The sequence below is a fragment of the Glycine max genome, chromosome 5 (assembly GCF_000004515.6).
Source record: "Glycine max cultivar Williams 82 chromosome 5, Glycine_max_v4.0, whole genome shotgun sequence".
NCBI lineage: Eukaryota > Viridiplantae > Streptophyta > Magnoliopsida > Fabales > Fabaceae > Glycine > Glycine max.
The window spans coordinates 39,961,518-39,988,148 of NC_038241.2; the positions used below are offsets into that span (position 1 = coordinate 39,961,518).

The 26,631-nt window shown below is 31.0% G+C and overlaps 3 protein-coding genes across 5 annotated transcripts; all 3 read left to right on the forward strand.

The window, feature by feature from the left end:
- The first annotated feature begins 1,057 nt into the window (after positions 1-1,057).
- On the forward strand, positions 1,058-1,708 carry LOC100527801 (uncharacterized). The gene has a single exon (XM_003525280.5). The coding sequence runs from the start codon at positions 1,289-1,291 to the stop codon at positions 1,559-1,561; it is 273 nt and encodes a 90-aa protein (XP_003525328.1). The 5' UTR covers positions 1,058-1,288; the 3' UTR covers positions 1,562-1,708.
- A 5,329-nt stretch (positions 1,709-7,037) lies between these two features.
- TRE1 (trehalase 1) lies at positions 7,038-11,877 on the forward strand. 3 transcript variants are annotated; one of them, NM_001251113.3, is made up of 12 exons: positions 7,038-7,174; positions 7,319-7,820; positions 7,910-8,029; positions 8,723-8,838; positions 8,964-9,064; positions 9,153-9,262; positions 9,497-9,569; positions 9,652-9,813; positions 9,905-9,992; positions 10,723-10,822; positions 10,913-11,126; positions 11,413-11,877. In NM_001251113.3, exons 1-12 carry the CDS (start codon positions 7,171-7,173, stop codon positions 11,494-11,496), a joined length of 1,674 nt encoding a protein of 557 aa, NP_001238042.2. In that variant the 5' UTR covers positions 7,038-7,170; the 3' UTR covers positions 11,497-11,877. The 3 variants fall into 3 exon arrangements, with proteins under 3 accessions (NP_001238042.2, XP_014630846.1, NP_001336381.1); NM_001349452.1 differs by lacking the exon at positions 7,038-7,174 and having other exon boundaries at positions 7,195-7,820; XM_014775360.3 differs by lacking the exon at positions 11,413-11,877 and having other exon boundaries at positions 7,085-7,820; positions 10,723-10,838; positions 10,913-11,055.
- Positions 11,878-18,098: 6,221 nt separating this feature from the next.
- LOC102670316 (short-chain dehydrogenase TIC 32 A, chloroplastic) lies at positions 18,099-20,902 on the forward strand. The gene is made up of 7 exons (XM_041015668.1): positions 18,099-18,830; positions 18,930-19,009; positions 19,269-19,425; positions 19,518-19,599; positions 19,832-19,919; positions 20,032-20,078; positions 20,268-20,902. Exons 1-7 carry the CDS (start codon positions 18,475-18,477, stop codon positions 20,469-20,471), a joined length of 1,014 nt encoding a protein of 337 aa, XP_040871602.1. The 5' UTR covers positions 18,099-18,474; the 3' UTR covers positions 20,472-20,902.
- Positions 20,903-26,631: the final 5,729 nt, after the last annotated feature.

Genomic DNA, 26,631 nt, shown 5'->3' on the forward strand with positions numbered 1-26,631 from the left:
GTTTCGAAAATTTTCCAATCACAAATTTCTTTAAGTGTGGTATTTTATTAATTGTAATGGGACTAAGGTTAAAGTGGATGAAAAAGTCATTTAGGATTTTATTATTTCCAGAAGTTTTTTCCTTTGGAAGCAATTATGTTTGAGATACCATCGAATATTAAATGTGAATATTTCTTTCAGCAAGGATTCAGACCTTGGTTTACCATATTGTGAAATATTAATTCCTTCCGTTAGATCCAACCCTAGTTAGTAAAATCATTTAGACTTTGCTGATTGAAAAGTGAATTCATAAATTAAGTTTATCCAAAAAATATCCTTAGAAGATTTTCAATTGACATATAAATCCATAATGCCTTACCTAAAGATGGCAAAGTGTTTTCTTTTGATAATTTTTGTTTTTCTTTCTGTTTTATTTTCAAATTTATAGTTTTTATTATGATCTTTCCTTACCCAATTTCAATTTTCAATTCCCATTTTTCAATTAAACAATCTTCAATAGCTTGTTATACCCTCACTTTAAACTTAAATTTTTTACTTGCTTCCAAGCAAGTTTCAATAGGTAATCCCAAACTTAAGCTTATAGCTTAAGGGCTCACGTTTCAATTTTAAATTTCTTATAAATTCAAATAAGAATATATATATATATATATATATACTAGTCACAATTATCTTAATTAATTCAAGTCATAATTATTTTAATTCATATAATCATGTATTTATATTAACTGAATAAATACAAAATTTGAACTACATTTCAAAAGAAAAAAAAAGAATAAGATATCAATATTACTTACGTGGCAATTGGGCATCAATTTGTGAAAAGTTAAGGCGGTGTCATTTTTATTTTAATTAATAATTAATATCCTTTTTTCCAAAATATTATATTTATTTTGAATTAGTTTTATATTTTAAAAATCGAGAAGCAAATCGAAGTTTAACGATTTCATAATTATTAATAAAATATTAAGTAAAAATAAAACTAACGGGCCTATGAAGGGCCCAATAGCATCCGAAGTCCAGACTAGATCAAGAATAGTAAAAAAAAAAAATTAATTAAATGGATTATTTATACAACACAACTGACCGTGACAAAGTACAATTAGTAAACTTCACCAAAAAAAAGTACAATTAGTAAATTCAGAAGAAAAAAACAAGAAATCAGGGGCAACAGGGTAATTTCAGAAACTCTGTCTCCCTCCCTTGTTTATTCCTCCCAAAACAAAAAAGACGGTTTCGTTGGAAGAAAGAAAGGACGAAATTGAGTTTAAGATCTGATTGGGCGGCGACGATGGAGAACAACGACAGTATCATATCGCGGGAGAAGATCGACCAGGCGGCCGTGTGGCTCGGCTCCGCCGTCTCTTCCGCTTTCTTTTCCTCTTTGGAACGCTTTTCCTGCGTCAACGTCGCCACCTCTGACCCCGACAACGACGAAGACGACGACGATTATTACTCCACCACCACCGCCACTCCCACCGCCGCATCCACCACCACCACTAGCCCTCCCTCCATTCAGATCGACGGGAAAAAAACAAACGACGTCTCCAACCTCCCCGTTTGAGACAATATAACGACGACGTCGTTGCTGCGCTGTGTATAGACCTTTTTCCTTTTCCTTCTTTCGTGTGTGTTATGTAAGGAATCCCGATTTTCATTTCTTCATACTTTCGACGTCGTGAAAAAGAAAAGATGTGATGCAATTTTATTATGCCTGTCTACATATATAATTAACTAATTACATGCTTATATATTTCTATTAAATTGTATTATTAATTTATTTTATTTTATCTTATCTCGCCGTTGTGTTATGTTATTGACGCTATTTCAATTTGTTTGAGCTAGGGTAGATGCTTTTTTGATTTTGATTTGGACAAGGCTTTGAATTAATCATTGCAAATTTCGTATTGATCATGGATTTAATTTCTAATGTACAAGCGAAGCGTTTAGATCTTTTACTGTCTCAGAATTCTATCTACATTACAAGTTTTCTAGCTAGGCTAAGGTCCTGATTCATTTATTGCATTGTGGTGGTCCATTGTGAGTTGAGCCTTATATTGCTAAGAGTAACTCGCAGAAATGTTATTACACTGCAGAATGCAGACAATGATTTCAATTTTTTTAAAAATGTGATGAAACATGATTGATGTGTGGATTTGGATGTTCAGTTAAATATTTGGACTTGTTGGATGGGTAGGGAAAGATGTCTAAGGGATAAAAAAAGATAAAGATACATACACCATTGCCAGTTGCTTCCATATATCAAATAAATAGGTAAGCACAAACACTCAGGAATCACCTTTAAGATAAGGTTTATTGAATCTGTTTTTACAGCAGGTATGGGAATGAATACGTGTATCCTCTGATGCTTATCTAATGGGCTGATCACAAGTCCTAGTTTCATTCATTTATCTCATTGGGGTTGTCAAATCACAAATGATTGCTTTAGTTTGGTTCTTGTGGTTGTGGGGGAAAACACTTCTAGGATTTTTTTTTCTTTCTATGTCATGGTTCTTGGAAAATTAAAAAACTTATCATGACTACAATAGTTTGCTGGGATGGAAAACGAAATGAAAGCTGTTACGATGGTTTGTTTAACATTGAGGATTGTACAAGGGATTGTGTTATATCTCCAAATTCTGATATTCAATTTCTCAGACATAATAATTTTGGCTCAGCAAATTCAAATTTCTTTTTAGTTCATAAATATATCCTATTAACATTAGGAGAGAGACTTGCATAGTCTTGATCAACATGTTTCTTTCAACCACTTCGCACAAATTAAGAAATTTAGTTAGTAGTATTAAATTTGTTAACAATTTGTATTATTTTTTTAAAATTATCTTTAAAACTATTTAGATTTCATTATTCTAACCTCTTTTAAGTTTTAACATAATTAATTGGTGCATCTCCACTTAAGAGTATTTTTGTAAGCAAAACAAAAAATAATAATGTTTTAGAGAATAGACAATAGACAATTTGGAAGGGATCTATAAAATGGATCATGACAAACTTCCCTTCTTATAAAAAGACCAAAAGTAGTATAAGTCATTTGGTTTTAGTCTGCAAAATTTATCTAATCTATGACAACATGGGAGTAGATTTAGTTTAAGAGTATGCTTGGAGGACAAGATTTTCTGCATAGTTAATTCTTGTTAAAATTGATACATTATGCTTGATCTAAGTCATTTGGTTTTAGTCTGCAAAATTTATCTAATCTATAACAACATGGGAGTAGATTTAGTTTTAGAGTATGCTTGGAGGACAAGATTTTCTGCATAGTTAATTCTTGTTAAAATTGATACATTATGCTTGATCTAAGCCTGGGAAAGGTTAAGTGGAGTGCCCTTTACTTTTGGTTATGAGGGAATAGGGATGCTGGATATGGGTAATAAATATCTCTTGTATCTGTAATGTTGAGGTATAATGCCATATAGTCTAAGCATAGAACATGCAATGTGAGAGTAGAGACTGATTTGAGCTTAAGCTGTGTCCTTTTCTTTCTAGGTTACATCTTTCTCCTCTTCCCTGCGTGACACTTTAAAAGTGCTTGTGTGTGGGTGAATCACTGTGTATAGTTCCTATGGTATATGTATATGTATTGTTTCTGTAGTTAGAAATCATAACTAACAGAAAGAAAAGAAGAATACTAGGAGAAAAAACTTTCTTGATATGTTGCTTTTGGTCATCATGCAGTGCTTCTCTTTTTGGCAGATAATCCGGACCTACTGGTTCTTTGCCCAGAACCGCTGCAGTGTTATAACCAATTTATTTTCCTTAGAATAATACAATAAATACAATATGAACAGTAGTCAGTGCTCTTGTGAGTGTTTTTACCGGCTTTACTGATCTCCATTCTCCTTCCAACATAGAAGCATGACTATGCATCGTCGAATTATGTAAAGCTTTGCTCTCTTCTCCTTCAAAATTCTACTCTTTGGTGGCTGAAATTTGACTTGCTTTTCTGTGGGTGTGGATTTGTCCATGATCTGGTTTCTCTTTACAAACTATCCCTGTTAGAATTCTTCTCCTGCGTCAAGAGTTTAAGGAATTTCTCTGGGTAGAAGTGTGTCTGTTTGTAGGAGTTACTGAAATTATGCTTGAGTTGAGTTTGAAGTCAATAATAGTGGTGAAAGTAAAGGCAAATAGTTATTAGTAATTGGAGTTAGCTTTCTGCGGTCAAACATAGAGCTGATTTTGCTGCTTTAAGTCGTGGTCTTGGGCTTCTCTGGTCTAACGTCCGGAATCCCGGGACTGCTGTCTTCTCTGCTCTGCCTCTCCATTTACTGCCAAAAGACAAAGAAACTGCCTTGCCTCTTATTTTTATCGGATGACTTTAAATGCTTAAGATTGACTGACTGGGTCTCTCTTCATCATCATATTGTCTAACTGAAAGAGAAATACTATACAAGTAATGTGTGGACCTTTGCACTCGGTGAGATTCTTGCCTCTCAAAATGGTCATAGATCCTAGATACAAGACATTTAATCTTCAATAAAGTAGATGGATAGTTTGCACAATGCCATGGTGGTGATCCAAAAGTATTTCATATTTATGATTTTAAGAGATTAAATGTTTTTTTACTAGAAAAAGTATCTCCAGCATTTCTTTAGGGACTATTTGATTTTAGTGATTAGTGATTTTATTTTAGGAACTTATTTAAGTATTTATCTTAATATTTATTACAAGTTAGAATAGAAAATCAATACTTTCTCAAATATCAAATATAAGATAAAAAATTATTTCACGCTAACTAAGAAAGATAGATAACTATATTTAATTGTATCAATCTCAATTTAAAATTAACTTTTTTCAACTTATCTTTAATTGAAACTTGATATAAAAAAAAATAAAAGAGTTATTAGAACTAAAATTTCAATTAAATGAAGTGTTTTTTTTTAAATAGTATTAAATAAGGCAAAATTAATTAATTTTTTTATATTATATAAAAAAATGTGCTTATTATTTCCTATATTTGAGGCCGTGGTAGTAATTAATAATGAACTTCTAGATACGTTTTATTTTTACCTTGTCATCCTCCGGCTTTCTCTCTTCTGCTTTCTCATGTATGCACATAAGACCAATTTGTGCAACCGATAAAGTGAAAAGTAAATAAGAAGTAACAGATCAACTGAACATATAAAAAAAATCCGGTCAATTGCACTCTTTTCCGCTGCAATTCATTCTGCCGATGCATTTTTATATTGTCTCTGATTAGCAAATTACATACACTTAATAGTTTTTTAGGTTATGCATCCGTCAAATTAGAAGTTAGCCCTTAAAATTAATGCGAAAACCATCGCATGAAATAGATATGCGAAAACCAAACAATTTGAACAGTTTTTTCCTATCGTACGTGAGCATTTTAATTCATCACACATGTGCATTGTATATTTAAAGTTCGTCCAAAATATTGACCAACACGAGTAGTACTTTGATGTTCTTCGCTGTTAGGATGCATCTGATTAAAAAATGGATCTGGATTACTATTGATGAATGGAGGTTGAAGACAGTCAAGCTCAAACCAAAGTCCATATTCCATTTCCATACCATAGGATAGCGTGTTTGGAATCTCATTTGTAAGTTGTAACGTACGTGCATCTCATATTTTTCAGGTTAATGCAAAGAAAGACGTAGAAACTATTAAGAATAGTTTTGTTATTGATATATATATATATATATATATATATATATATATATATATATATATATATATATATATATATATATATAACATGTTTGGATCGCCATTGGTAAAAGAAAAAGTATGGTATCTAACGTCAAAAATTGAAGCAAAGAAAAGTAACTTGTACATCAAATGAAAAAAGTGACCTGATTTTAGGGCTTCACAACACAGATCCAAACAGGCTAGTAGTTTTTCTACATCCTAAACGTGTTACCAGACACGTATCAGATAAGCCACTATTCTATGATGACAATTTTATTGTGTGACAGTGCTTGTAATATTGGTTGCAGCACAGAATTGCTAAGAAGCAATGTTTCAGCCTCACAGAGTGCATATGTATTGAATTATGTCAGAGTGTTATTGTTTATTTTAATGAACAATGATTTTTTTTTTTCTCGATTCCTTATTTTACCCTCTCATCTGCGAAAAAGAGAAAATATAGCGTCAGGATTATGTAAAAAAAATATTTTTTTCTTTTTATTGTCTTCCATGTAATTCTTGTTTTTGCTCCTTTTGTGAACACAAGGATAAATTAGTCAATGTAATATACTATATTAATGCTTGTTTGATGCCTAATTTTTTTTCAGAGTCAATGTTAATTGTTAGTTTTTTTTAGAATGTTAGTTGTTTGGTGCTTAAATTAAATATAAATTAGAACTTGAACTTGAAAATTAATTCTAATTTTTATGTTAAGTTTCTTCATAAAAAAAATAGTATTGCTATTCTATGAAATGATTGAGTAAATCTTCATTTTAATCCTTGAAAATTGAGATTATATATGTAAGCTTTTGTTTTTTTTATCAATAAAACTAGGCACTTCGACCTTGGTAGCTTTTCTGAAAGTGGTATTAGACCTTTACGTAGCTTTCATGTGTAATTCCTCTATGAAACTATGTAATATGATCCAATAGATTGCAACGTAATATGGTCCAAAATCGGATTATAATATGTTCTTAGATGTAATATAACTATGTAAGAATATGATAAAAAAATTGAATCATCAAATCTAATCTAAACTACATTCTATCATTTGGATTACATTGACTATATTTCTATGAAAATAATTGACTATATTTCTATGAAAATAATTCAAATCGAATCAAACCCCATATTATGTTAATCTTTGGATTGAACGACTTTTTTTGACTCAAAATTCATTTGTTAACACCACAAGCAAGCTTACTAAAGGAGAAATAAGACCAACAACTTTTCATGATGTTCAATAATAGTTTTAAGTGAATATATAAAAAAAATGTTATTATAAAATATGTGTTACTATCACCTTATATCATTAACTCCTAGGTATCAAATAAAATTTGTGTATATTTATCAAAAGATGTTATGTGTTGGATGTAAAGAAATGATATTTGTATTGAAGCAATAATAAACCAATGACAACAGAGTTGGGGTAGAACTAGAAAGCATCCCTAGCAAAAGTCAAGGTTGGCCCCTTGCGTCAATCGCCGGCTTCGAAATCGCTGTCAATTATGGGTTTGTTCTCTTCTTCTTCTTCTTCATGTTATGTGTTTGATTAATTACCAAAATAAAAAAGTTTCCAAACAATGGCCGAGTACGCTCAAAATTATAAAGTGCTCATCCTCACATGGCTCTCACTAACACTAGTCACTGTAACAGCATCACACTGTGTAATGGCCGTGACGCCCTCAACCCCTCTTCTCTCCTTCCTCGAACGCCTCCAAGAAACAGCCTTCGAAACCTTCGCCCATTCCAACTTCGATCCCAAAACCTACGTGGACATGCCTCTCAAGTCCGCCCTCACGGTTACCGAGGACGCGTTCCAGAAGCTTCCGAGGAACGCCAACGGGTCCGTGCCGGTTGAGGATTTGAAGCGTTTCATAGAAGCCTACTTTGAAGGTGCAGGGGATGATCTGGTGTACCGGGACCCACAGGATTTCGTTCCCGAGCCGGAGGGTTTCTTGCCCAAGGTGAACCAGCCTCAGGTTAGGGCCTGGGCCTTGCAGGTCCATTCGCTTTGGAAAAACTTGAGCCGGAAAATATCCGGTGCGGTGAAGGCACAGCCAGACTTACATACGCTGCTCCCTCTCCCTGGTTCGGTTGTCATTCCCGGGTCGCGTTTTCGCGAGGTTTATTACTGGGATTCCTATTGGGTTATTAGGTGGCCTTGACTTTGACCTTGCTTCTGCACTTTGTTATTATTGCTACTTGGCCTGCCACTGCTTACCTGCTTTTGTTTTTTGGCTTCAGGGGCCTGCTGGCCAGTAAAATGCATGACACAGCTAAGGCTATTGTCACCAATCTCATTTCCTTGATAGATAAATATGGCTTTGTTCTTAATGGGGCTAGAGCTTACTACACTAACAGGAGGTACTCCACTCCACTCGTCTTGTGCCTGTTATGCTATGCCATTTGCCAAAACATTCATTTTTATGTCAGAATAATAATACCTCTAACTAATATACTACTCCCTCTACACTTACATAGAAAAAGTAATTTTTCATGTTCAACTTAAATATAAATAAATTTAACTAATTTTGATTCTTTTTTATTCGTGATAATAAGTTCCAATTAAGGGTATTTTTAAAAATAATCTTATTTTTTTTATTAGAGATTAAAAAAATTAAATGATGTCAACTAACTTTCTCAATTAGAATGAAATTAATTATTTTTCTTATAATATGATTTAGAGGGAGTAGTGTACTAGTAACATGTAACTTTTGTCCTATAATAAATAAGTATTGCCTGACTTTGGTGTTTTTGTGTGCTTATGATTTAGTTGCATGCCCTTTCATACAACGTTATTAATGCCATTTATTGAATTAGACTTGACGAATATCAATTTTTTTCTGGTTTTATAATTTACTAATTTTTTGATTTTAAAACAACTTAACGAATTGCTTGATTTCACTCTCGTCATCTTACCTTTGATATCATGCCACATTCTCATTCATATCAGCACTCTGTTCCTTGTGAAATAAAACTATAAAAGGAAGTTATTATAAATAATTATTGTTCTTATAAACTGAAATGGTGACTATAAGCTTTACTATGATTTTATAGCCAGCCTCCCCTTTTAAGCGCCATGATTTATGAGATATACAATAGCACGGGTGACTTGGAATTAGTTAAAAGATCTCTACCTGCCTTACTGAAAGAATATGAATTTTGGAATTCAGGTATTGCACTACAACTTTTGGCCTCAATCACTTTATTAACTGTGGTTGGATGATATTTGTATATTTATTTTCTAGTTTGCCTAAGTGGTCAAGTCTAATGGTTTGCCATATATTTTATCTTGTAGATATACATAAACTGACCATTTTGGATGCTCAAGGTTGCACTCATACCTTAAATCGTTATTATGCAAAGTGGGACAAACCCAGGCCGGAATCGTCCATAATGGTGTGTGTGGTTTGTTAACTACTGGGGTATTCATGAAATGGCACTTAAACAGTTAAATTATAACTTTGGGTAATTCATCGTGCAATAGGACAAGGCATCTGCTTCCAACTTCTCCAGTGTTTCAGAAAAACAGCAGTTTTACCGTGAACTGGCATCAGCTGCTGAATCAGGATGGGATTTCAGCACCAGATGGATGAGGTACTATTTTGTATACGCTAACATTTTCGACCTCCTAAAAAGAAAGAGAAAAAACCATAAAAGTTAGGCATTGAGATGCTGTTGTGGCAACTCAGTGTTTGTAAGGCTCCCAAGCCTAAGGCTAAGTACTTTCAATCAAATGCTCGCCTTTCTCAAGTTTGATTCTAACACTTTGCCTTCTTTAAGAGTCGACAATACTTACAGTTCAATGAAATCATATCTCTTATGACGCAGAAATCCACCTAATTTCACAACATTGGCTACAACATCTGTAATACCTGTTGATTTGAACGCATTTCTACTCGGGGTATGTCTTAGACTAATGAATAAAAGAAGAACTGAAATCAGTGTCTATAACCTTATCAATTTTGTGATGCCCATTGGTTCAGATGGAACTTAATATTGCCTTATTTGCAAAAGTTACTGGAGATAATAGCACTGCTGAACGGTTCCTGGAAAATTCTGATCTTAGAAAGAAGGCAATGGACTCTATTTTCTGGAATGCAAACAAGAAACAGTGGCTTGATTACTGGCTCAGCAGTACATGTGAGGTATTTCCTGGAGCCCTCTGTATTAATCTACCATAAGATGAGCTGTCTTTGCCTTCTGTACTTCTTATGACGGTCTATTTGATACTTTTAGGAGGTTCATGTTTGGAAAAACGAGCATCAGAATCAAAATGTATTTGCTTCCAATTTTGTTCCTTTGTGGATGAAGCCATTTTACTCAGGTATGCTTGATAGATATGCTATCACATCAACTTTAGTTGCGACTGGCAAGTGAATTTAAGTACACAAGTGGTTGCTGCAAATTGTGGTATCAGTTTAGTATTGAGTTCAAGTGGTTGTTGCAAATTGTGGTATCAGTTTAGTATCGAGTTCAATCCTTGTTGTTGCTAATCAGCAAGCTTGAACTTTATTTACTGGAGGTTGCCTTGAATACACACATTCATGCATAGAGAATCATGAACTTAAGATCAATTTCCGAAGTGTAAACAATTACACCATCCATACTTTGGACTGTGATTTTGTCAGTTTGATTGTTCAATTATAGGTTAACTAGTTGCCTTATTGATCTTGCATGCCAAGTTTTAAAGTAACTGTAGATTATTAAGTACTTAAGTTGAATTGTTGGTCGTTAAAGATATGGATAGATTGCTAAACTAGTTTAGATTAGCATGTGATTTTATCATTTTTATGAAAAATGATCTAAAAAGCTGTTAAGCAGCGTAACATTAGTTTATTTTATTGGTGTATATATTAATTTAATTAAGGAAGGAGTCTCTATTGAATGCACACAAAGGATGCTTTAACAAATTTCTTCTTCTAAAATTGTTTTTGATTGGATATCAAACGAGCACCACCAACCAATAACTAAAATTGTTTACCTTTATCTCTGAAACATTGAAAAAAAATCCTCCTGCATTTTAAGTTGATTATTGATGTTTTATTTTTATCAAGATACTTCGCTTGTGAGTAGTGTTGTTGAAAGTCTCAAAACATCTGGCCTGCTCCGTGATGCTGGAGTTGCAACTTCTTTGACTGATTCAGGGCAACAGTGGTAAGTAATAAGCAAGGTGAGGGAGGGAAAGATAGGTAAAATATTACACTTAATCAGCCTTTGTTAATGACCCTTAAATACTTTCAACAGGGACTTTCCAAATGGGTGGGCGCCGCTTCAACACATGCTAGTGGAAGGACTGCTAAAATCGGGATTGAAAGAAGCAAGGTTATTGGCTGAGGAAATTGCCATCAGATGGGTCACAACCAATTATATTGTTTATAAGAAAACAGGTGTAATGCATGAAAAGTTTGACGTGGAGCATTGTGGAGAATTTGGAGGTGGGGGCGAATATGTACCCCAGGTATGGCTATGCTTCACCATTATTGTTTTTGGTCTAGGGAAACGTTCGAGAAAAATATAAGATGATTTGGGTGACTGGAAGAAATTTGACTTTTACTTTCTTCTCTATGGATTTGTTATTAGGCTTCTTATTTCAGAGGGAAAAAAATAAATGTTATTATTAGACTGTATGGAAGAAATTTTCTGTATGGATTTGTTAACTTCTTATTTCAGTGAGAAAAAAGTAAATGACATCTTTGCCATCTGCCTGTTTCACATGTATCTGACTGAACTGTATTGCAATGCAGACTGGTTTTGGCTGGTCAAATGGAGTTGTGTTGGCATTCTTGGAGGAGTTTGGATGGCCTGAAGATCGGAACATAGAATGCTGATGTGCCCAGAGATAGAAAGGTGGAAAAAATTTGGTACGCTGCAAGAATTTATTCATGAAAGCTATTTGCATGAGGGGTTGAAGAAAAGTAGTTAATAAATGCGTCAAAAGCCACTTGTTAAAGCCTATAATAAAAGTTGAGATGATTCGAGTTTATTACTTTATTTGCCATTTGATGTTTTACTTGGAAGTATGTTCAGAAAATTCAACAAAAGTGATGGATGTCATCACATATCAATGCTTTGGCACAAATTGATGCATAATTGGACCATTTGATGTGAGTTGCTTAATATACTGGCGTCTGACGGGATTAAACACGATCCAAATGTGACACGTATATTGGGCGGCGCTAACACCGTGATACAAGACTGTATTGGGCTTATATTGTTTGTTACACTCACAACTCCCCTCTCTTCACACCTCCCTCCCCCCTCCCGTCACCTTTTTTTTCTGTGTTGCCAATATGACGGAAATAATGTATTTTGACAAAATCTTATTAAACTAAATATTTTGTCGATGAACATAATGAAAATTGGTTTCTGCTGTATATCTTGACAGTTTTGGTCAATACACTCAACGAGAAATAAATTTCCATTGAAGGTATTGTTGGAAATAATTCAAGTCCCACATTGGCTATAATCTCACATTAGAATATATAAGTGAGGAATAACTCTCGTCTCTTGAGCTAGCTTTTGAAGTTGAGTTAGGCCTCTCAAATTATTCAGTCTAAGAGGTAATTTATTTATACAAAAAATACCAAAAAAAGTTGTGTGTGGGAAGATTAAAAAAAAGGGCTTGAGAAAATCATGGGCCTTTTGTTTCGTGCACTCTCCGATGCCCCATCAAACCTCAAAATTCATGTGCTTGGCGTTTGACGTAATGAATCTGAAGCCCACAACACAGTTTCTAAAAGGTGTAATAAATAAATAAAAATAAAGATGGAATACACTTCAAAAGGTTCGAGAATATCTTCGTCCATCTATTAGTAAAGTCGTTACTCTGACGAAAAAGATGATCTGGTAATATTTGTGCTATGTTTACAAAACACAAATAAGTTGTCTAGTGATGTATTTAATATTTAGTAGTTGTCAGGACTCAGGTGGTATTTTATATTTTATTGAAAATATTTTGTACGGTTTAAGTTTTTATTTCTCTCTTTCGGTGCAACGAAATACAGTTTCAATCTGCAGGAACCAACTGGATTCGTTAATGTATACTATGTCCCACCTGGGCACTACGCTCATTTTTTATTTTTTTTTATCCAAGATATATACTACATGTACCACATCCATGAAATGAAATCTACAATAAGGTTATTTGTTATATCAAATTGCTTTCTTTATAATGTTTCCGTTAACTTTCTCCATTTCGGTTAACGAGTCACAGAACTTAATATTTTGCGTTTCTGGCATGTGTCACCAACCATTCCCCCACGCATCACCCTCTTTACTTTTTCTTTTTTGGCATATATTGGTGGAGATTTGCCCAACCTTGCCTTACCAATCAACAAATGTAAGCTATTATTCGGTAATCAATCGAACAATAGATTATAGATTATTAAATTAAAATGGTGGATGGATGATTAGTATCACTAAATCATTTTATAGTTTATTTATGTAGATTAAGAAACTAGAAAAGCTTATTCCTAAAACCAAGGACGCGGGTCCTCCAAGATTCTACTCTAACCCATGAAAGAGCGGCAATCATTGAAGAATACTTTCACTCAATAATGAAAACAAGCGAGAAATGTGTTTATGGGGTCTTTAATATATACAAATAGCCACCCTATAATGAGTGAGTGGGAAGTAATTGCCACAAATACAATTTAATATGCGATACATAGTTAATGGATTTTGCTTCTCCTGACTCGAGTCCCACAATTGATTGGTCAAATAAAGATGGCTAGGAATCACTAATGACCCAAAAGCAGTGGATAAACGGGGATGATATATGATTGATGATTGTGGCATATTAAAAAATGCACATAAAATCTAGGGCTCGATAGGATGGGTTGTGTTTATATGCAGGAGACAAATCGAAGAGAGAGCCACTTTTAGGTACAACTAAACAAGTTTTAACTGAGGTAGTATCATCCCTCCTTAATCTCATTAATCATTTTTTAACCATCATAAACTCCATGGTGTAATGACCAATCATCTACTTGTGTCTAAACAATTCTTTGCCTATTGGCTATAGAATTCTTGAAGATAACTTAGTCATTACCAAATTAATTATCCCTCAGAATTTAAGGATTTTAAGATGATTAATTCTTGATATTACATTATTGCATGCATAGCCTAGTTAATCCTATCATGTATATGATGACCCTTTTTAGCTCACAAATTATTTATGATCCCGAGTCTTAAATTTGTAAATATTGTATTAGCCGAATGCCTTATGTTTTCATTGCACACAATCATCATGATAGGCAAACGTGAATGCATCCTTTGGTGTTGCTGAAATTTATATCCGTAGTCAAATGAGTCTGCAAAAGCGTTGTAGCTTCGATTTTATTCTTTTGAATGCCTTATATTTTAAGTGAGACGACTATGATTAATGTTACTTATGAACTTAATTCATTTATTAAATAAGTTTAACTTATAGTTATTTTTTCTTTCTTCTTATGTAGTCTGTTCTGTTTTTCTCCCTGACAATATGTTCTATTTTATTTAAAATGATAACGTTAATAATGCACACTTTAGCACATTTCTTTTAACATGCTAGCATTTCTCTTATTTACATATTTAATCTCTTTAAAAATTACAGTAGCCTTGTTTATTTAATCTCTTCAATTATCATTAGTTTCTTATTTAGTCTTCCATTATTAGAGTATTTTTAATGGTATTGATATAAGCAACTCAATTTATGTTATCTTAATTTTAACCGATTTAATTAGTTTTTTTTCCCATCGGGTATTTCTATTAATAAATTGTTTAACTCAAAAATATTTTATTTCTTTCTTCTGTATTTGATATAAAGTTAAATAACTCATGAAAAATAATTATTTATATAAATAATTCTTTTAAATTTTAAACAATTCAAAATTACATATGAAACACTAAAATAATATTTTTTTTAAACAACCCATTAAACAACTCTATTGTACATGCTCTTATATCACAAAATCATGACTTTTTTACGCAATTATGTATAATAACATATGATCTTATATCCCTGCATGCAAGAAGTACAATGAACTAAAATATAAATAAATTTATTCAATAATATTATTCCTAAATTCTGTGAACTACTGTTCCTACTTCCTTCGCACTGATCTTTTGCCCGCGCCTTCCCTTTGTTGCTTGAATGGTCAGTATTACGGTGTTACCATTTCTGTCACCATCCTCTTCACAAATCACGTATCTGCATTCATCATCTATTTGAGGAGAAAGAATGTTGTGAGTCCAAATCCTGGAGCTTCAGAAAACTATTCTTCATAAATTATTTTTCATCTTACCTCTCACCCAACAACGGGTAAATCAACTATTTCATTCAGGGTTTTATATATAAAAAAACGTCATTAATTTTTATTTTATTTTATAGCATAATAATATTTAATTGAATAATTTCAACATTTTGTTTTAAAATATTACTTGTACTTAAAAATTTCTTTATTGAAAAGAGAATGAGTAGTAATTTAAACATAATTAGTGTTTAAACAAGAATGATTGACCATGTATCCCGAGAATATGCTTGATTCGAGGATTGACCAATCTTTGTTAATGTTAAAGTAAGCACTATAGATGGAGAAATTATGTTCATGTGCCTCTGTGGTTGCCTTACTGAATTCTCAATCCTCACGTGCGGGCTGATTCTTCCTTTGACGATTGATGCTTTATTTCACGTACATCGACCCTCGTGCTTATCCCTCTTCCCAATCCCTCACATTTATTAGGATTTCATTAATCAACCCACAGTGCCCATTACTCGCTTCGACTAATATATATTGCATTCTTTTTTTTTCTTCTCCTCATGGCATCCAATCGTCTACACAATATTTTGAAAATGAAATCAATTTTTTTTTAAATATATAAAATAAAAGGCATACTGTTTTATTTTCTATTACCCTTCAAATGCCGAATTTGACGATAATATCTTGGGATGAATATTTTGGAAATATCAATTTTGACGAAGAAAAATAATATTTTTAAGCATTTATGTTATAAGACTCAATGTTTCGCTTGGAAGATTATATATCATCCAAAATGAATCATCCAAGATTATTAAGTCTCTCAGATGATTGACTCATCAGTAAGATACCAGGTAGTGGAATTGACACCCGATTTCTATTACGATTGACAAAGTGAACTAATGAGACATAATATGAAATAGTACCATGAAGATGAAATGTCGTGACTTGACATCCAGACACACAACCATGTATCCCACACCATGTAGGTAAGGGACATGACTAAAACCACATAGTGACATGATAAAAAGGAATTAATAAGATTCTATCACGTTGACAGCATTGTCGAGGATATCATGTATAGATAGAGATGAGTTGTAGAGTTCATTTCATGTTCATGGTTAGATTAAAGCTAATGAGAGATATTGATGGTCATTTTGAACTAAAGTTCTTTGTCCTCTCTCTATTGTATTCTCTGATGAGAATAAAAAATAAATATTTTTATTAAAACAAAAACACTTTTTAAAATTATTTTTGAAAAATAAAAGTACTTAATATCAGAAATTCTAACAATTGTTTGAAGGAGTAGCCATCAATATGATATAAAAGATAGATGAGATTGATTTAACATACATTGTTGATGTTAATAATGAAAAAGTCAATATGATAAACAAAGTGTCTTATCTCTCGACACATGTTTATCGATAGTTTGGATAATAAAGCCACTGATAGATATTTTTGAATAATTAATCATATGCTTATAATAATTTTTATAATAGTAACGAAGTTTTATACTTATCATTAATTTTTATAATAATGTTTTTACAAAATAGGCTTTATACTTATAACATCACTAATAACATATTATTGCATATAGTAAATTTATTCATTTTTTAATAATTATTAAAAAAATTATTTGTAATGTCTGATAAATCAATAGTATAATTTTCTTTACACTGACACTCTGTATATTTATTAAACTCATTTTTGTTTGAGAAATTAGATTGTGTAGTGTACAATATAGAAGTTTTATATTGTTATTTAGCTATAAATCACAATGTATAATCAGGTTTTTGACTTTTACAATTGTATCCTTTTGGCCCTCATGGTTGGATGTTAGACGACCAATGCTTTGATCTTAATTTCTTTGTGATCACGCACTCAGGTCTCATGGTTACACACTTGATACTACGGGAGTGTGTACCCCTTCAATCCTGTTGGTCGGACATTAATTATGGATGCAATTGATATGAACACTTTAATATCCTTTGGGTGTACGCCAATAGAGCCTTAGGTGAGAACCAAAAGAGACGTTACATAACTTGGAGGTAACAACCCACAATACACACTCGGGATTCTTGGAATCCTTACCCTAGTTATGGGTAAACCGTTCTTAGAATATTGCTTGTCATTTCATTCGTAACAAAAGCATAAACACAAGTAGAATCAAATACAAAAGGATATAAATGTGAAACTTTGTTAATTAACAGATGAGCTAAATGATAGCGATACAAAGTTATTAAACTCATTTACAACTTATTTTTTCTCTTTATCTTTTCATTACATCAATCGTTTTATTTAATTTTTTTCCTTTCTCTTAAAGTATATATAATTTATTGTAATAAAAATTCTGTACGGGGTATCACTGTCCTTCTTAAAATAATGGTGTACTATTATAACCAGATTACCTATAGTCACGAAAGGTTAGAGTGGTGCCAAGAAATAAAAAGTAGTATATCTCATCGGTGTCTTTCCCTGGCACACAGATTCCAGAGGAAAGCGAAGGGAAAAGGAAAAGCTCATCCGAAACCGTACTTGATCAAAGACGAAGCCTTCATCAAACAATTTACAATTAATAAAAAAGAGAGTAAAGAAACACAGTCTCAATCGTGCAAATAACTTTGAAGTTTATTTATAGAGTGTTAATATAATTTTTTTTATGCTATTAGCCAATAAAAATTTATGATAAGTATAATTTTTTTAAGAAAAATTATTCTAAAAAACAATAAACTTAACTTAAGGAGTTTTAACAGTATGACTTATAAATTTTATAGTTTACATGGACTTTAACCATTAAAAAAATTGTATTTAAAAATATATTCTTTAAGTAAGGCCTCCTATCAAGATTTGTTTGAAAAGAATTTTTTTTACTAAAATTTACTTTCATCCATTTGTTATTGATAAATCATTAGATATTTTATAGTGGTAACATGAATAATTAAAAAATATAATCCTTTTCTCATCTTAAAATAAATGTTATATTTATAAGGGGAAAAAAGTTATCTAAGAATAAATACCGTGTTAATTTTTTTTAATGAAATATTAACTATTTTTCCACTAATATTTTTAATGAGTGACACTGACATTTGTCTCTTTCAAGATTATTAATTTTTTAAAATTATTATTCTGTTTAAGGTATTATTATATTTTTATTTTGTATAAAATAACTAGTACATAGTTATTCTAAAAGAGATGAGTAATATCTATAGTATATTGTTTTTTCATTCTATCTAATACATGGGTGACAAATATGTAGGCTATAGTAGGTTGTTTTGCTTTTTTCCATATTTATTTTCTCTCTCTACTAGTTGATTCCTTCTTTTCTGCAGTCAAGTATTTATTATGGTTATAAAAATGCAGTGAGGTAGCTGCATTCCTTTTGATTTGTGTAGCCCTGAGCTCTAACCAATCTGTATCAGTATCTCTTTTTCTTTTCTCAGCACTCATCACTTTTGCTTTCTTCTTTGTCTAATGCAGAGCTAGCTACCTAGCATCTGCAAAACCTGACAGTGAAAAAGATTAATACCTTTTTTTTACAATTCCAATCCAACAACCAAACACATCCTTAAGATGCTCGAGACCGTTAAATACCTTCTCGGCTCCGCCGGTCCAAGCGGCTTCGGGTCCAAATCCACCGCCGAACAAGTCACGGAAAACCGCGCCGATCTCCACTCCATCACCGCCATCATCACCGGTGCTACGTCTGGAATCGGAGCTGAAACGGCGCGTGTGTTAGCGAAGCGTGGTGCGAGGCTGGTTCTGCCGGCGCGTAGCATGAAAGCCGCGGAAGACGCCAAAGCGCGCATAGTGTCAGAGTGTCCTGATTCGGAAATCATCGTTATGTCTCTTGATCTCAGTTCTCTGAATTCGGTTACAACCTTCGTTGCTCACTTCCACTCTCTCGGTTTGCCTCTCCATCTCCTCATGTATATACATATATAATCCTTCACTTTACGTATCAGTACTAGTTTATTTTCTTCTCAAAAATAAAAATAGGAATTAATCCTTCTCATCATGATTGTTAGAAACAACGCTGGAAAGTTCGCACACGAGCATGCTATCTCTGAGGATGGAGTTGAAATGACTTTTGCCACTAATTACCTAGGTGAGAAATTATTGCATGTTATATGTATGTTCTGAGATCTCACATTTTTTAATTTATGAAAAAGACTTAATATGTTACATGAAATTAGTATGTAATCTCAAATCATATACTAATAGTCAAGTGAAGGGATCGAGCTTGATTGAACAAAGTATGAGTTGTTGTAAATCTAATTACGGATAAAAACAATTATATATAGTACTAATAATATTAATATATCTAATTTTAGAGTAGGAATGGATTTATATACTGTCTGTATCAGGTCATTTTGTGTTGACGAATTTGTTGGTGAAAAAGATGGTGGAAACGGCGAAGGAGACAGGAGTGCAGGGTAGGATAGTGAACGTGTCGTCGAGCATCCACGGGTGGTTTTCCGGCGATGCAATTTCATATCTGGCTCTTATAAGCCGCAACAAAAGGTGTTGTGTTTAGAAATTAATTAATGATGTGATGTGTTTGCACCACTGTTTGAACGGAAATAAAATTTGTTGTCTGGTGTCCCCCATTGCAGGCATTACGACGCCACACGTGCTTATGCTCTTTCCAAGCTCGCCAACGTTTTCCACACCAAGGAACTTTCCCGTAGACTCCAGGTAATACACTTACTACTATTCATATTTAATTGATTAATAATTGACATGCAATGCAATATCTGTCTATATATGATCCTATCCATCTCAAAAAGTCACATTTGTTTGTTTCCCTACTCAGTAATCAGTGCTTCCTCAGGAATTTAACCCCGTTCTTGCTATTTGCTTTTATTAGTTTATCATATTTCATTTGTTCCACAAAAGATAATATTAACAAATTAATTCATTTCTACAGCAAATGGGGGCCAACGTCACTGTGAATTGTGTTCATCCTGGGATCGTCAGAACCAGACTCACTAGAGAGCGTGAGGGCTTGCTCACAGGTTGGAACCAACACCCAAACAAGCCAATCTTTTTTCTTTTTCTCTTTTTTTGGTCTAATAGTGGTCACTGATTTTGGGGTTTTCCTTTTTATGTTCTAAAATAAAATTGCAGATTTGGTGTTCTTTTTGGCTTCCAAGCTCTTGAAGACCATTCCTCAGGTAATTAAATACAATATGAAATAAAGATATTATAGTGTATGCATGCATCATGTTATTTTCGATTGTGTCTGTCCTACATAATCTAGATACAATATAAATAATTATCATATGAGCAGTTTAATTTTTTTTTTTTACTTTGTATTTCATTGTCATAATTTGTTCTCTGGTTTACTGCATGTAAAAATATAGGCAGCTGCTACGACATGTTATGTGGCCACTCATCCAAGGCTTTTCAATGTCTCCGGCAAGTACTTTGCTGACTGTAACGAAACTTCAACCTCAAAATTGGGATCCAACTCAACTGAAGCTGCAAGGCTATGGGCCGCATCCGAATTCATGATTTCTAGGGGTCCAAAAGCTGCCTTTGACCTACTTAGGCACCTTGAATTTTGAAGTTAATTTCTTGGGACACTGCAATATATACAGTACTATATATGATATGATTTTATGGAAAAGATACATGGGTCTAGAGAGAGCAACCCTAATATTGTTTTGCTCTCTCTTTGATCTTAATAGAGTCAAGATAATGATCGATAGGAAGGGTTAACTTAATTTGCACAGTTTTATATATCTAGGGTATAATATAACCATGTCAATGTACAATTATTTTGATATATATATCATTACTTAGACTAAATCATATATAGGAAACTTGTTGGTTTTATTTTATTAATTGTTGCAAGTCTAAAATATGATTGCTTTAGATGCTAGTTAGATTGCATTGACATATGATGATACAATGATTATAGAGCTTGGGTTATGTTAACTCTTGGATCTTAGCTAGATTGGAATTAAATGAAAGTGGCAGGAAAACTCTAATTGTACATATTCTTTAATTTATTGTTCTGTTTCTGGGATGTAGCTGTACTTCTATATCTGGGGATAATACAAAATTATACCAGAAAGTTCCATTGGAGTTATTATAAGCGGACAATAGCCTTTGTAAATCAAAGAAAATAACTAAAGAACATGGGGCCGGGCATCCCCCATGTGGTGGTTGTTGTTCGAAGAATATCTTTCTCTCATGGTTTTTGCGTGGGACCTACTAACATGAGCCCCGTGGAAGAGAGAGCGTGCTTTTGAAGAAAAATAATTTTGCAACAGATTTTTGGATGGTTAAAGTAATCAAATTCATGGACGAGTGATTGGTCACTCATGTATTTGAACAAATCAATTTAGGATCTGGATCATTTCATCCAATAATATCATAATGTTTAAAAATTCTTGATTAAAATACTAATACTAATTATTTAAAGACACATATTATTAATAATAAAATTTTATATTAGTATAAATTTAATTAGAATGTATTGACCATGTCAAGAGTTAGATTTAACTCATTTGGTTAAGTATAATATGTAAATTATTATAAACTATTTAGTATTGTCTTTTCTTATATATAAAAAATAGAATGTATTGATTATTTTTAAAAATTATATTATTTAATCAAATATTGTCGTATGAGATAAATTTTATAACTAAAACTTAAAATGATTTTTAATTTTTTGACTTTATATTAATAATACATGAAAAATAAACTTACTTTTATAATACTATTTTTTTTCTCTCTCTTTTCTCTTACTGTCATATCTTCTCATCCCAAACCCTTTCATTTCCTTTCCTTTTTAATTACTTTTTATTGTACAAACTTTTGAATATTAAAATTGTATAAGTACAAATTTCTCATTTTTTTAAAAATAAAATCTTTAGATGTAATTTTTTAATGTTGATTTAAATACTTTGTTTACTATATATATCTCCTAATCATATATTTATTCGCCTTTTTAAGCATTTATATATACATTATTAAAATAATTTTATTTGTATTATCATCTAATCATGTAAGTTCCAAGAAATTATTTGATGATATTATAAAGAGACTCGGCAATCATAATAGATTAAAATAAATTGTTAAATAATGTAATAAACATAAAACCGGCTTATTTCTCAAAAAAATAAACGGTTGATATTATGACAAGGAGATAGATTAAGACTTAAGATGATGACTAGAATCCTTGCAAAGTTATCAACTTTTAAGGTTCGTTTTTTATATTTTATAATAATAATAATAATAATAATATTTATTGTTTTTTTTATATTACACTAGTTATTCAAATAAATTTTATCATTTAATATTACATTATTTTTTTAATGATTAAAATATTTATTTTAATTTTTTTACAAAATATTTGATCTTTAAAGAAAATTATAAGATTCATGCAATAAAAATATATAAGGATTCAAAATCAATTAAAAATTGTAAAACTATAATCACCTAAAACTGTACTTTTCTTTGTAATATCTCATCTTTATTATTTATAGTACGAAATATTTTTCGTAAAAGATGATTAGGATTTCTGTGTAATCACTTCTATATTTTCTTTCAAAAGATGTTTTTCTCCTGGCTTAAGGTGTGAATTAAATGACTCAAACAAGATTAACCTGAAGAAAAAAAACTAAAATATAACTTTAATAATTATTATATTATTTTATAACTTTTAATTAGATAATACTTTCTTAAAATTTATCATTAGATAAAATCCTTTTACATAAATCATATATACAAAATTTTTATTAATTCTAAATCATTTGTTATCTTATTCTTATATATTAAAATCAACGTAATATAAATATTTTAAAATATATTAAAATATGAATTATTTAATTATTTGTTGTTATTTAATTTTAAAAAAATTTGATGTTGATAATCTTAATAATACGTGGATATAATTTAACAATTGAATCAATAAAAATCATATTTTATATTAAATTATAAAAATAATTTAATAATTGTTAAAGTTATATCGATATAGGTTGATTCATGCTCTTTATATATATGTTTTGCTAATATACATATCATTATTTTTTAGCACGAGTAAATTGATAAATTATAATTATAAAATATTTTAAAGCACATAATGGTGTAGTTTGTTAAGCACTCATACTAAAAAATAAATAAGGAAGAATACTTTAATAAATATTTATGATTTGTTAACCTACATATTTTTTTTTTATGAATGCATTAATAAGTTATAATTAAATATATCTAAGTTGTTAATACACTTATACTAAAAAAAATAAAAAAGTTTAGTTTAGTAAATTATATATATATATATATATATATATATATATATATATATATATATATATTATGAATACTTGTGGAACGCTTGAATCCACGTGGATGGTTATGTTCAAATTGGCACTATATCCAACGACAGCACGAATTAAGATCGCGTTATCCACGTGATAGCACCAATACGTTCGGTTGTATCAAGCTCTATCTGGCCCAATGTTATTTTCTGGTCCAACCATGGCCCAATGTTAGATATTTATTCATGCAATGTTTTGTGTATGCAGATTATTTAAATCATTAATATGGACAATTAATTAACTACTGATTAACTAAAACTGTGACTAACCAAGCATACGATAATTATTTTAATTTAATATTCTAACTAATAAAAGTCCTATATTGTTGTAAAAAATAGTCCTATTAAGGAGTGTCCTAGGAATATTACTTAACATTTACCTATCAGTCAAAAGAAAAAATATTTACCTTCAAACAAATGACTTGACGATACTTGTTAGGAAATTTAAATTAAAATATTTTATGAAAAATGCGTTAAAAACTTAAAAAAATTATTTAATTTTATTATATTTATTATTTTAAATTTTTTAACAAATATATTGAAGAATCTCAATATCTCATAAGCATCGTCTTTTTTTTAGATATTAATACTATCTTTTGTTGAGTTCAATGATGGACATAAAAACTTAGGTTGTAGGGACAAAATAATATCATCACGTCGGAAAAAGTAGGATGATGAAAATTAGTATGAAGAGGAAAAAATAATAATGAAACAATATATCTTTTATTATTTAAAAGAATATACCCTAAACGAAAACTATGATTATATTTAATAAAATTAGTTGATAAATTAGTTGAAAACTTGTAATATATTCTTAAATTTTTGGAGGATTTTTTTTTAAATATATATTTCTTTAGTAATGAAAGATATAATTGCTGTAGGAGCCAAATTAATGACGGTGCATGAAAGCTATACATGGTTTCATCCACTTGATTATTGTTCTTCTTTTGCTAATTCATGTCATGCCGCTCCTTTTTATGTAGCTTGGATTTCAGTTGTGGATTAAAATTCATTCCTTTACCATAGTACTAGCATTGTTCCTTTTAGTGGTTTTGCACACTACTTCCTCCTTGGCATGATAATTAAAGTTGAGTTATTTTAGAGAGATAAAGAAAAATCAATAAATAGATAAAAAAATAAAATTTTTATAAAATTAATTTTATCATCATTAATTTATATTTTTATTTTTTAACCCATATCATTAATATTTTAAAGAATATAAATGAAAAAATAATTAATATTATATTAAAAAAATTAAAATAACAATTATTATTTTTTCTTCTTATATAACGATTATTATAAAACTTATAATACTATCGAGAAGGGCATTTACCAAAAAATAAAATAAAATATTGAAATGAACATTTAAAAGTATTTTCAATTTTCATGCTCAAGTTAGTGGGATATTTTAACGGAGTAATAATGACAAATAAAAAATGTATTTGACGGTTGACCTTTCAATATACGACAATCTTTTTTTTTTCACCAGTATACGACAATGTTATTTAATACAATAATAAATAATTAAAATAAGCAATATTTTTCGATGGAATTATATATGGTTTATTAATTATAGAAATCTAGGAATTTAAATTCAAATATGTAATTTGTTGATAAAAAATTAACTAAGTGATTCATATTAAATTTGTTTTCTGGTTTGTAATTCTTAAACTACAATTCAGTAAAAAAAATTATAAAAAATAAAGAGTTATCCAAATTATAATTTTTTAATAATAATCATAATTAGAGTCTTATTATCATTTTTAAATAACCATCATATTTATATTTTTTAACTTCTCGATTATAATTACTGTTAAATCCAAAATTATAATTTATACTCTCTTTCCCCATTTATTTTGACGTTTTAACCTTTTTATTTTTTTTCAAAACAGTTGGCGTTTTAGTTTTGAAGTCTAATGAATGTTTTTGTCTCAATTATATCTTTCTTTTAAAGAAAATATATCCCTATTTGATACTCACTAGTAATGGTGGAAACATTGAAGACCAATATATTAAATAAGAACATTTTTATTCAATATATAATATAGTAATGTTTTAGTTCCGTTAAATGTGGTTCCTAACACACTGGGGTACATGCCGCCCTTCCTTCGTATGAGTCCCACTGAAATTATCTAGCATTAGAATTGAAAAATAACTCAAGTAAATAAGCATAAATCTTATTTAGATTTATCTCAATTTGAGTTTTATATATACTAATTTTTCTCAGTTCAATTTTGTTTCAATTTAAATTCACAAGCTGTTCAATTCGAATTAAAATATTAAATGCATCAATGGTCAGAATAAAAACATGAAATTCACGTCAAAAAAAAAAAAAAAAAAAACAGAAGCAAGGTAAGGTTGAGTAGTTGTTTTGGAAGGAACGTGTCTCACCAGCTCCTTAAGTCCAACTAAACCTGCAGTAAGATAATTTACATACAAATCATCATAGTCATTCATTTATATATTTCATGCATTGAACAAATTAAATTATACTTGGCTCGTTCAACTCCTTTAATCAAGGAACTTAATTTTCAATTCATGTTAAATTCATTTAACTCAAGAATCAAGTTTATCAAATTAATTAATGAATTGGATCCACTGAGTCCTACTTAGCACATGTGGTTTGTTCAGTTCTTTATTCACCATCATCAGCTGCAAGCAAAGATCCCCTCGCAACGAAACAAATATTTCCTAGGTACTGGTATTTTTGGTCCGTATAGTAATTATTGTAAGACAATCCTTAAAGGATTGGGTTCGAATCCTGACTGTATAACCTTAAAAAAAATATTTCTTCCTAGGTCCTGTCAAGATCAAATCAGCTTAAAAAAAATGTTCCTTCTAAACAAAATTAAAGCTAATTATCCATCACTGTAGCGCATCATTGTTTGCGCTAAATTCGAATCACCACTGTCACTATTCACTAACAAAGCCTACCACTAGAGTTTCCAAGTGGGCATAAAAAATAGGATAAACCATAAACTTTTAGATTAGAGTTAGAGCAATGTCGTGTTCACAAGCATCTTTTCTACTTATACCTCATGGAAAGTAAAACGAGTGGCTTAAAACAGTGCCATCCATTACATTACAGGCAACTGGCATTTATCTACTTTATTTATGCAATGCAACTGACATTTGTCTCCTCATTATCAAATATCGAGTGGAAACGACTATAACAAAGGAATTTTAAGCACAAATGCACACAGAAATGTTGACTACAAATGCTTGAGGTCTAAAGGGAAAAAGGGTGATAAGATCGTTCCTTAAGTTTTTGTGTGACAGAAATTAGTGTTAGTGACAAAAGACTATCCATATTATAACTATATTACCATTCATCCAATCAGAATCTTCTTTGAAGAGTTTTTTTGTCTTCCAATACTCCTCCAGTTGTAATAATGATATTT

Coding starts and splice junctions, on each gene's coding strand:
- LOC100527801 (XM_003525280.5), top strand. CDS start 1,289: ATGGAGAACAACGACAGTATCATATCGCGGGAGAAGATCGACCAGGCG.
- TRE1 (NM_001349452.1), top strand. CDS start 7,246: ATGGCCGAGTACGCTCAAAATTATAAAGTGCTCATCCTCACATGGCTC. Junction 8,030..8,722: donor GCTTACTACACTAACAGGAG/GTACTCCACTCC, acceptor ATGATTTTATAG/CCAGCCTCCCCTTTTAAGCG. Junction 9,993..10,722: donor GATGAAGCCATTTTACTCAG/GTATGCTTGATA, acceptor ATTTTTATCAAG/ATACTTCGCTTGTGAGTAGT.
- LOC102670316 (XM_041015668.1), top strand. CDS start 18,475: ATGCTCGAGACCGTTAAATACCTTCTCGGCTCCGCCGGTCCAAGCGGC. Junction 18,831..18,929: donor TTGCCTCTCCATCTCCTCAT/GTATATACATAT, acceptor CATGATTGTTAG/AAACAACGCTGGAAAGTTCG. Junction 19,920..20,031: donor GCGTGAGGGCTTGCTCACAG/GTTGGAACCAAC, acceptor ATAAAATTGCAG/ATTTGGTGTTCTTTTTGGCT.